At 56.7% G+C, this 12150-nt stretch overlaps 1 protein-coding gene across 1 annotated transcript in view; it reads right to left on the reverse strand.

Moving 5' to 3' along the window:
- Positions 1–743: 743 nt before the first annotated feature.
- PALD1 (phosphatase domain containing paladin 1) overlaps positions 744–12150 on the reverse strand; it is a 41606-nt gene continuing 30199 nt past the window's right edge. The window contains exons 18-19 of the mRNA XM_068983017.1: positions 2732–2887; positions 744–896 (exon numbers count right to left, since the gene is read on the reverse strand). Coding sequence (XP_068839118.1) covers positions 744–896; positions 2732–2887 — 309 coding nt within the window. The remainder of the gene's footprint in view (positions 897–2731; positions 2888–12150) is intronic.

Here is a 12150-nt window from a genome sequence, read left to right on the forward strand (position 1 = left end):
TGCACCTCTGGGAGCTCTTTCTTGCCCCCTCCAACTCCAAGAGGGATTCCCTTTTGTTTTCAGCTCCATGGAAACCTCTACAGTCCTGCCAGCCCAGGGGAGGGGAGCAGGCAAAGGCAGGAGGGGCAGAGGCCTCCACTGAACCCACAGGGAATGTGGTTCTCTTTTCTCATGTCTTGAGGTTGAGACAAGGAATGAGAGGCAAGAACACTGCGGAAAACTGCCTTTAAGGTAACAAATCTAGCCAGAGCAAAGTCCACCTCCCAGGGCCCATCTCCCATCTCCCAGGGAGCCCAGGGCCACCAGGGCAACGCTCAGGCAGCAAAAGGGGAGAAGCCATGTGGGAGAGCTGCAGGGAAGGAACCAACACTGGCCAGGACTGCTCTAGGCCAGGGGCCATCAGAACTGCTCGGGGCAGAGGGGAGGACAGAAATGGCGAGAGGTTTGATTTGGCAACTTGGGGAGTGAGCGCCTTGGAGAGCTGATGCCACACCGGACCTTCCCGCAGGCCCTCCAGGAGCGGCCATTCACAAGGCATCACTGTGGCCAACTATCCTGTAACAACTCTTTCAAAAAGGGGATCCTCACCCACCCTGGTCTCTGGGAAGCCGAGGAGTCATTTCTCAGGGCCACTGCCACCAAAGAGCATCGGGTACCCCCAGACCACACGGGGAGGGAGGTGGCCCTGCGGGAGGCGGTGATAGCAGGGGCAGGGGGAGCGCATCCCACAGGAAGCCCCTTTCCTACAGGAAGTCCCCTGCTGCGGAGAGCTCGGGGCCACGGTTCTGCTCCTGCCACCGGCAGCGCAGCCTCGAGAAGGGCTGGTCCTCCGTGCTCTCGAGCTCGGGGAAGCCCAGCTGGTTGAGGATCTCGTAGACGCCGGCCTTTGCTGCCACCTGGGGAGGACAGGAGAGTTTGCTCGAGGGGAGGGAGGGTGTCATTCGGGTCCCATGCCCTCCTCTGTCACACCCCTCACCAGGCTCCGCTGACACATGTGTGAGTCTGGGACCCAGCACTGCCTCCCACCAGCTCAGCGACCTGCACAAGTTTGGGTCTTGATTCCTATTAACTACTCCGAGCTTCCGTTTCCTTGTGAAGGCAGAGCACAGCGTGGAGGGCTGCACTGCACAGAAAGCGCTCGGCAGGCAGTAAGGGCAGGTAGGAAGCGGAGAGCAGAGGGGGAGGCCAAGCACGCCCCATGCCTTCAGCCCCGATGCTCCCACGGGCACACTCAGGAGCACAAGCCCAGCTGCTCCTGGTGTTACAGCTGGGCCTACGGGGAGCGCTGGAGAAGCCAGCGTGGAAGCAGCAGCCGGCAAGAGCCCTTTTGCCATGAGTTCCGACTGTGGACCCGGCAGGCCCACCAAGGGCCTCAACTCAGGCAGGTTGACTGAGGCCTCCCTAGACACTCTCCATACAGCTGTAGGGCCCAGGCCCTGGCCTTAGACTCAAACCACTCAACGACCAGCCTTCTTCACTCCCCACCATCCTGGGGCTGGGAAGGATGTAGGCTCCACTCCAAACTAACATCCCCAGGCAACCTTCACCCCCTGCCCCTCTGCTCATCCCCGGAGGCTAGAACCTTGACATCTCCCACGACCCACCACCCAGCTTCAGCTGGGGAGGGGATCAAGCTCCTTCCCCCTATTTCAGCTCTCCCAGCAGGTGTCCTCGGTCCCCTACTACTGCCAAGAGGAAGCTGAGCCCAGGCCTCCTCAAGAGGGTGGCCCCACTGTGACCTTGGCGTGACCCACCCCCACATCAGGACTACCTGAAGGCCTGTCTTCGGCACCAACCCCCAGCAGCCACCCGTCCTGGCACCGGGCCCTGCAGTGGCCTCCCAGCCTCTGTCCCCTCGCAGCTCTGACCCCACCTGCACACCTCCTGAAGCACCACACCCTTCCTACACCTGTCACTCCCGCCTTCCCGTCCACCCTGCCCACGGGAGCTAATTCCAGCCTGGAGTCCAGATGTCAACCACCAGGACAGGCCGGTGAGGTCAGCAGGGGCCAGCGTCCCAGTGGAGGGGTAATTACAGGCCACTCTGCCAAGCAGGAAGGGAGACCTTTCTCCTACCCTAGAGGAGCCGAGGCGGCAGCTCTGCCTCTAAAACTAGCCAAGCCGGGAAGAGCCAAGCAGAGGGGAGGGAGGAGGTGGCCGGGGACATGTCTGTCCCAGGCCGGAAATGGTGGACTCTGGAGCCAACCAACTGCTCTAGCGCTGACTATGGACACGGCACTGAACCCCTCTGCGCCCAGACCCCTCCTCTAGAGCAGGAGCGTCCAGCGGCCACGGGAGGCAGGCCTGCTGACGCGAGCTGGGGCAGACGGCAGCGCGCGACTCTCACAGAATCCCGGCCGCGGCCTCCTGAGGGGGCGCCCACTGTGCCGACAGTACTTCCGTGGTGACTCTGAGGACGGAAGCCCGGAGCGGCTAGGCGCCTTGCCCACGGTCATGGCTGGAAGGCGGCAGGGGAGCAGAGGGCGCAGGTGAGGGATGAACACGGCGGTGGGCGTGAAGCACCCAGGCGACGTTGCCCCGGGGACGCAGGGCGCAGGGGCCCAGCCCAGCCGCCACCCGGCTCTGTCTGCTCCTCCGCACCCCCCGCTCACGGCCTGCCAGCGCAGACGCCGGCTGGACCAGAGTGAGCAGACGCAACCTCGGCCGCAGGGAGCAGTGCCGCAGAGCTGAGCCCGCTCGCCAGGGAGCCCGTCCCGGCTCCTGCCCTCACCTCCCGCATCCAGGCGCTGAAGGGCCTCTGCCAGGAGCCGGCCTTCTCCAGGTGCAGGTAGGCGCTGAAGAGCACCAGGCAGACGTAGCGCTCCAGGTACTGCAGGCTCCGCAGCCGCAGCCTCCGGGCCTCCTGCTCCGACTTGGCCGCTTTCGCCTGCAGGACGGACGGTCAGAATGGACCTCATCCCCACCCCAGCACACTGCACACCCACACACACACACCACACACGCTCCACACAGGCACACACGCCCCACACTCACACACACCACACACGCTCCACACAGGCACACACGCCCCCCCCACACACACCACACACACCACACAGGCACACACGCCCCCCACTCACACACACACCACACACGCTCCACACAGGCACACACGCCCCCCACTTACACACATCACACACGCTCCACACAGGCACACACGCCCCCCACACACACACCACACACACCACACAGGCACACACGCCCCCCACTCACACACACATCACACACGCTCCACACAGGCACACATGCCCCCCCACTTACACACACATCACACACGCTCCACACAGGCACACACGCCCTCCACAGGCACACACGCCCTCCACTCACACACACACCACACATGCTCCACACAGGCACACACGCCCTCCACTCACACACACACCACACACGCTCCACACAGGCACACACACCCCACACTCACACACACACCACACATGCTCTACACAGGCACACATGCCACACACACACACCACACACCACACAGGCACACACACCCACACAAACACACACACCACACATTCTACACATGTACACACACCACACACTCACACACACCACACATACTCTACACATGTACACACATCCCATCCTCACACACACCCCACACTCACACACACACCACACATGCTCTACACAGGCACACATGCCACACACACACACCACACACCACACAGGCACACACACCCACACAAACACACACACCACACATTCTACACATGTACACACACCACACTCACACACACACCACACATGCTCTACACAGGCACACATGCCACACACACACACCACACACCACACAGGCACACACACCCACACAAACACACACACCACACATTCTACACATGTACACACACCACACTCACACACACACCACACATACTCTACACATGCACACACATCCCATCCTCACACACACCCCACACTCATAAACACACCACACACACTCTACACGTGTACACATGCCCCATCTTCATACACACACCACACACGCTCTACACATGTACACATGCCCCTACTCACACATGTACATGTACACACATCCCACACTCACACACATGCTCTACACATGTACATATCCCCACCACACACACCATACACATGTACACACACCCTATCCTCACACACCACACACTCTACACATGTACACATGCCCCATCCTCACAAACACCACACACAATCACATACATCATACACTCACACATACCCCAGAGGTACTCAGTCACACACCCCACACACACTCACAGAGCCTCAGAATCACACACACCACATACACTCATACACACATACCACACACACTCTACACATGTATACACATCTTAATCTCACATACACACACCACACACTCACAGAGCCTCACAATCACACACCACACATACACACACACCACACACACTCACAGACTCTCACAGTCATATACACCATACACTCCACACACTTTACACATATACAAACACACCACTCACATACTCCACACCTACAGACTCTCATAATCACACACACCACACATACACTCATATACACACCCCATTCACACACCACATTCTCATATACACACCACACACAGATCCTCACAATCACATACAACACACATACACTCATACATACACACCCCTCTCACACACTACATGCACCCAGTCACACATACCACACACACTCACAGACTCTCACAATCATATATACACTATACACACTCTACAGATATACAAACACGCCATTCACATACTCCACACACACTCAGACTCTCATAATCACACACTCAACACACATCCCACACACAGAGACTCTCACAATTGTACACACCACACCCATACTCATACACATATATGTATACACTCACAAATACCTCACTCACATACCACATACCCTCATTCACACACCCCACACAACCAGAGTCACACACACACTGCACACATACACACACACAAACAAAATCTCTCTCACACACACACTCTCTCCAAAGCTGGGGACAGATCATAGAAAGACCACAGAAACAGAATTAGCAAGAGGTGCAGCACTTCAGGGAAGGAAGAGGCTGGAATGGGACACAGACCCTTTCAAAGAGTGACCCCCGAGCACATTCTAGGAGAAGAGCACGAGGTCCCTGCTAAGGGGAAAAGAGACAGCCAAGGGATTAAAGAGCTCCCCAGAGAGCGTGGGTGCAGCTGGACCGTGAGGGCTTCCGTGGGCTCGGATGGACAGTAAGCAGCAGAAGGGAAAGACAGAGGTGAGGGTGGCGCGAGGCAGGTGGGCATCAGGAAGGGGCCAGCTTGGCTGGAAGGAGGGTGCACCCACTGGCAGCAGCCCTGGGCTGAGACAGCCTTCCTCTAATCAGCTGCTCTGCTTGCAGATGCCTGGGCCCCACCCCAGACCGGACGAGCATCTCCACAGGCTGGGCCTGGGCTTTAGATTGTGAAAAGTTCCCTGGGCATCTACAGAGCTAGGGCTGAGGCTTCAGCACTGGGGAGCCACTGAAGGTCTGAGACTAGGGGTGACCTGTTAATGGAGGACTCACAGGAGACTGATGCGCAGGAGGAAGGAGGCTTACTCGAGGGCCTCTCCAGGTTCTCCTCAGCATGGGGGTCGGCGGGCAGCCAGGGGCACAGGCCCAGGACAAACAGGGCCAGCTCCCTCACTGCAGGGTGTCCACCCCGACACTGGAGCGTGCCCCTTCAGCCCACCACAGATGGATCGCCACCCAAGGGGAGCCCCAAGGACTGAATGCCACACCTCACCTCGCACCCTCCCTCTTCTCACCACCACGCCACCATTCCAGGCCTGGCCACCATCCAGGGCCCACAGCAGCCCTCTCTACTCCAGGAAGAGGGTGCGGCATAGCGGCTGTACCTTCAGGCACCAGGAGCACCCAGGGGAGGGCATAGATGACTCCCAGCCCCCAGGAACCGGGAAGGGCGGTCTCCTAACAGCTGGGCCACAGCTGGAAGCCTTCCCTCGCAGGCACACAATGTCAGTTTCATGCATCTCCTTCGGGAAGGCTCCCAGGCGGGCCCTTACCCCAGACGTGACACAACCCACAGCACCCTGAACAGTGAGCTGCAGCAGACAGGCTCGCGGGGCCTGTGGGCCCTCCCACTTCTGCCTCAGGTGATTCGGCCTTTGGGGCCTCTGTCATCATTGCTCCAGGGTCGGGAGTGGACGCTCACTTGCACAGCTGGCCCCTCCCATTACCTTCCAGAAGCACCTCTGGAGGCTTGCGAACGGAGCAGGGGTGGAAGGCAGACAGTGAATGGGGCCCCACTGGGGCGAGGGGACCACGGCCAATGCCTTGACTCCCTGGGAGACGGGACTGGGTTCTGGTCCCAGTTCTGCCATTTAAACTCTCAGCCCCACGCCGCCAGGGGTCAGATAGCTCAGTAAAGTATGGTATGAGGAAACACCTATAAGCCCTGGGGAGCCACAAGGATCCAACCATTCATGGAACAGGGGGTGGGGGCCCGGCACAAAGGTGGGGCACACACAGGCCCTGCCCGTGGAGACGCCTGTGGTCTGGGGGAGGCTAAGGACAATCGGCAAACACCCAGAGCAGCTGGATGGCGGGATCGGAGCAAGACGGGTGGCTGGAAGAGGAAGGGGCTCTGAGAGAAGGAAGATTTGAGGTGCCTTAGGAAGAAGGGGGCAGGAAGGTGTCCTGAGAGGAGAGGCAAGGGTCAAAGAGTGAGGTGGGTTCAACGGAGGGAGTGGGGAGGGGTTTGTAGCAGCAGGGGACCTAGAGCCAGGGGAGGCCCGGACCCTACAGACAGAGGAGCCGGTGAAGGTTTCCGGCGGATGTGAGGGTGGGAATGGCCCCATGGCTGCTGCCCTGGGAAGATGACTGGGCAGGGTCGGGCCAGGATGCCTGTTCTTCTAGGAATCAGGCAACCAAGTGCTCAAAAAAAAAAAAAAAACAAACACTTTTGTTTAGAAATTAAGCAGTGAACCAAAAATTTTAAAAAAAAAATTTTTTTACCTAAATACCAACTGTGGCCAACACAGCACAATTCTGCTTGTCTCTAAGGATGAATACGTCATGCTGAGAAGCACTGGGCATCCACCACCCCATCACTTACCCTGCTCCCCAATCTCCATCCAAAGGCCAGGAGCCTAGTTCAATACAGTTTCTTAGAGAGAAGGAAAGGAGTTCACCCACTGTCCCACCAAGTGAGAGCCACTGCAAACTACTTTTGAGAGCTCAGAAGTAAGGTCCTGGGGTGTGAAGAGGCCCCAGCTCTGGGCTCAGCCCAGGGGCACAGCCGCATCAGCCCTTATCCTCTTGGCACCCCCTGCAGCTGGGGGGGACACAATCCTGCTGTGCCCTGAAACTCCAGCAAGGATTCTGAGGACCATCTGGGGTGGAGAGGTCAAGTGATTCCTTCCGAGTCCTACTGGCAAGGTAGGGTAGAATTATCTCTAAATTCAGACCACTGGGTCAAGGTGACGCCTGACACCCGCCAGAAGGTTCCTTAGGTGCATCCTGCCAGACCGCAGTCTATGATTTGAGACAATGACCCACCTTCCTAGCAAAGCCCTGGTTTCCTCAAAATCACCCCGTGTCAGCACTGTCTGGAGAGGAAGACAGGCCAGCCGCCTCCAGTAGACAAAAATAGTGGCTGTTTTTAAGTGGCCTGGCAGGCCAGGCTGTCATTAGCTGTGGCAGAGCAAAGGTTTCCTCGTCCATTGGGGACTGAACACTAAAATAGACAGGGCCCGGGAAAGGTGGCCCAGGCGCTGGGGAGGTCAGGATTCTCCCGCCTCCATTCTACCCGGCATCAGCACGGGCCCAGCGGTGCCTGCAGCGGCTCCCCTGAAGCTCTGCTGCTTGCTGGACCACCTGGGAGAGCCCCACAGAGGCTACAGGGCCCCTGGGTGCAGGTACCAGGTTGAGCACGTTCATGCAGATCTGATGATGAGATTCTGATATGCCCGCCAGCGACTCCATGAGGGAGGAGGGTCATCTCATGTTGCAGATGGGGCTCAGCAAGGTCGCAGAGTTCTAAGCTGGGACATGAATTCCAAAACTCCAGCTTTCCTACCAGCACCCTAGCCCCCTTCACCACATTCGAGTTCAACCACTCCCTGCCTCACTCTTGGAGCTGTACTTTTACCCTCCTTCTTCCTCCTGTCTGGAATGCTCTCTCCCTTCACCCGGCCAGGTGATGTTCACCTTGTCCCTCCAGGCCCTGGACAAGCCCCTGTTCTCCCAAGGCTCTGAACCATCCAGTCCCACAACCTGCCCTTCTTGGCTCCCATTCTCTGCACCAATTCATTAACTACTACAATACATTCCATCATGAGGGTTTCTTTTTTTTTTTTCCTTAGGCCATGTCATACGATATGCGGGATCTTAGTTCTCAGACCAGGGATTGATTGAATCCATGCCCCCTTCATTGGGAGCTCAGAGTCTTAACCACTGGGCCACCAGCAAAGTCCCATCATGAAGGTTTCTGACTGCTTCTCCAAGGCATGACTGGTCTCCTCAAGACAATGATAAGCTGGGGCAGATGTCAGATTATAAGCAGGTTTCCATCTCTGCCTCCCCACCACAGCCCCAAGTGTCTGAACAGGACCCGGTGTGCAGAGGGTGCCTGACTAGTCAATGGACACTCACTTCCCAGGTCATGTCACCCTTTCAGTGTCACCCAGGACCGAGAGTGCAGGCAGGACCCTGCGGACTCCCACACACACACCTGCATCGGGACTCAGACGTGCAACCGCTGCTCATGAGCTCCACATGGATACAGTTCAGACTCCACAAATTCCACCCGCACCCCAAACGGACCTTGGGAGCCCTCCCCAAACTTGATCCGCCCATAACTTGCCCTCTTAGAGGAAACTCCATCCTTCCTGCTGCTCAGGCCCGAACTTGACATTCCTCCTCGACCTCTCCAGTTTCGTTCAGTTCAGTCACCAAGTCATGTCTGACTCTTCAAGACCCCATGGACTGCAGCACGCCAGGCTCCCTGGTCCCTCACCATTTCCCGGAGTTTGCCCAAGTTCACGTCCATTGAGTTGGTGATGCCATCCAACCACCTCATCCTCTGTCACCCTCTTCTCCTTCTGCCCTCAATCTTTCCCAGCATCAGGGTCTTTTCTAATGAGTCAGTGGGTCCCAGCCCCACATCCAACCAATCAGAGAATCCCACTAACTGTACATCAACACACCCCCCAGACGTTACCCACCTCTCATGCTCCAGTAAAGCCATCACATCTCAGGGACTGCTCCTGCCTGGCCTCCCTGCCGCTGCCCTCACCCCCGTCCCTGCCGTCTCTTCTCCCCACAGCACCAGAGAGAGCCTGCAAGAACGTGGAACCATTACTGGAGCCCCCTGCTGCCCTCTCCCTGCCTGCTCCCCAAGAACAAGCCCTCCTCTGGTTACCACTGCTCTCCAGTTGAAGCGGGGTTCAGACTGGTCAGGAGGCTGACAGCACTCAAAGATGGTCAGTTTCTGGACTTCCCTGGTGGGCCAGTGGTTAAGACTCCAAGCTTCCAATGCAGGGGACATGGGTTCAATCCCTGGTCAGGGAACTAAGATCCCACATGCCGAAATACGCCGCCAAAATATTTAAAAAAAAAAAAAAAAAAAAGATGGCAGTTCCTAAGGGGCAGGGTTCCCGAATTCAGACCCCACCCTCCTTCTCAAAGTTCAATGCTACCCTCTCCTTGGGGGCTCCACGTGAGTCCCTACAGACTCCATCCTCAGGCCTGTGGGAAAGAGGGGCCTCAAGCCCAAGGAAGCTTTCCACACCTAATCCCCAAGAGGGATTAGGCCCTCAGCCCAGACGTGGGTGACTGGCTTTCCGAAGATGTCATATTTGGATCAGCACTTTCAAAGCATGAAGGAGCTAAACTTGGCACCATGGGCTTCTCTGTGTGCTGTTTATTCAACAATCGCTGTCACCCGGAGGCCAGGCTCCGGGATTCAGGGCCGACCAGATACGGTGCCAGCCTCAGGAGCCCACTGTCCCTGCACACGACCCAGGGAGTCTGCCTGGTGTCCCAGCTACCCTACAGCCCACTCCCACATCTTCCGTACCCAGGCTGGCGCTCACCACCACCCCTCAAAGCAGGCCGGGCGGCAGCAGTGAGCCCAAGTGACAGATGGGAAAACACAGATCCAGGCAGGTCAAAGTGATGGGCTCATGGTTGCACCGGAAGTTACCAGCAGAGCCTGGGCTAACACCCAGCTTACCAACCCCCACTAGGGCTCTGTCAGTCACTGGAGAAGAGCGCCCTCTCCTGGAGACCAACAATGAGGACAAAGAACCAAAAGGTACAGAGATGGTGGGGGCCAGTTTCCTGTTTATTCATACAGTGACTATTCCCTCGTCCCCCTTCCATCCACTTACGGGCAGACATTCATGGAGTCCTGCTCGAGCCAGGCAGGGTCTGAGTCAGGGTCAGGATGAGCCCTTGTGCATGGAACAGAGACGATCAGCAGAAAGAGTCTACTTCAGTGACAATCACAAACTTGACAACAGTTGTGAGCACACAGGCTGGGTATCAGGCGAGCAGGGAATATGCTGGGGTTGAGAGGTGAACCCCTTCTAAACCACTGAAAACACCAAGTCTGATGGTGCCTGCTCGAAAACCAGGCCTGGCACACCATCGGTGCTCACTGGATGGACGCTGCTGAAGAAACCAGGCAAGTACGCCCAGAGGATGGAAGCAGTTCCAGCTCAGCCATATGATAGGAAAGAAGAAAAAGCTAAGGAGGTCTCAGACTGAGAACATGAGCCTACTCACACTCATTCATACATTCACGTTAACACACAGACCTACAAACACCCACCCTATCTGAAAGCTGCTCACCAATCCGCTGGCTCTATTTTGGGCCGACGTTAAAGAGCCTCAGGAAGGATCCTTCTGACATGCTTTACGTGACAGCTCACAGCACTCCAGGACTGCTCTAACTGCACGACCTGAGACATTTTACCTACCAGAACGAGGTCTCCAAGGAACAACTCTGGCCAAGCCAGAGTCTTGGAGAGACTGAGAGAGACCCCATGTGGGGGTCAGGGCCAGAGCTGTCTCGCTACATTTTTCTTAAAAAGTAATCTTAGTCCCTGGGGCGCTGAGCTGGACCTCTCTGACCTCTTAGCAACCCAGGGTGGTGCATCCAGGAAGGGCTGGTGGCTTCCTTGCCAATCCTTTTATTCTGCCACAAGAGAACCGTTCCCTGGGTTGTGGCAGTGAGGGAAAGGAATATGGACCGAGGAGTTGGGAGACAGGTTCTGATTCTGCCTTCAGCTGGTCACAAAACTTCATTAGGCCTCAGTGTCTCCCTCAGGAAAATGGGTCTAATAAAACCCACCCGCGCCTCCTCACCAGCTGTTCTGTGGATCCAAAGAAAGAGAGGGAAGTTCTCAGAAAACTCAAAAGGAACAGCTCAAAGTTAAAGCATCAGTCTATAAAACAAACCTCAATTTGAGACCAAGGGATGTTTACGTCTCCCTCTGTGGCTACCTTCACCTCGGATTTTCCTCAGCCTCTTTCTGAAGGAAAGAGAGACACACCATACTGCTTCAAACACAGAATCAATACAGAATTAGCATCCCTAGCCAAGGCTAAGGAAAAGTACCCCTGGCACTGATGATTCTAACAGGACTTCCTGCAGGAGCCCTGACCTTGGTTTCTGTCACAAATATTTTCCCTTTCCAGACCCAGCAGGAAACAACTCATTCACCAGATGGTGTCACCACTGTGGGCTGGTGGCCATCTTGGATTCTCCTCAGTCAGGGGCCCAGCCTTCTCACCTCTACCCCAACTTCATGGAGTGCCTTAGTTCAAAGGATTTTCTTGTTCCTTTTTCCATCTGAGGTATTTTCTTTTAAACACCCTGAGCATTCTGGCCCCTTCGCGTAAGTGGGGTGATCGGGCCCAGACCCAATCTCACTGACACTCTGGAATGGAGGAGGCATCACGAGCTGCAGCCCAGAGGCCCGGCAGCCTGCGGCAGGCCTCAGTGGAGAGAGGTGCCCAGGCTGCTGCATCAGGGAAGGTCTGTCTCTACGGAAAACGTGTGTGCAGGTTTGGGCCCACGCCCTTCTGTAGCCGTGACCTGAGTCTGAGATGAGTTCTTGTCTTCTGGCCTCCTTCCCCTACTCAGGCTGGGCCATGGTTTCCAGGTCATACTATTCTCCCAGTGGGGCTGGAGG

This window comes from Capricornis sumatraensis, chromosome 10 (assembly GCF_032405125.1).
Source record: "Capricornis sumatraensis isolate serow.1 chromosome 10, serow.2, whole genome shotgun sequence".
Taxonomy (NCBI): domain Eukaryota; kingdom Metazoa; phylum Chordata; class Mammalia; order Artiodactyla; family Bovidae; genus Capricornis; species Capricornis sumatraensis.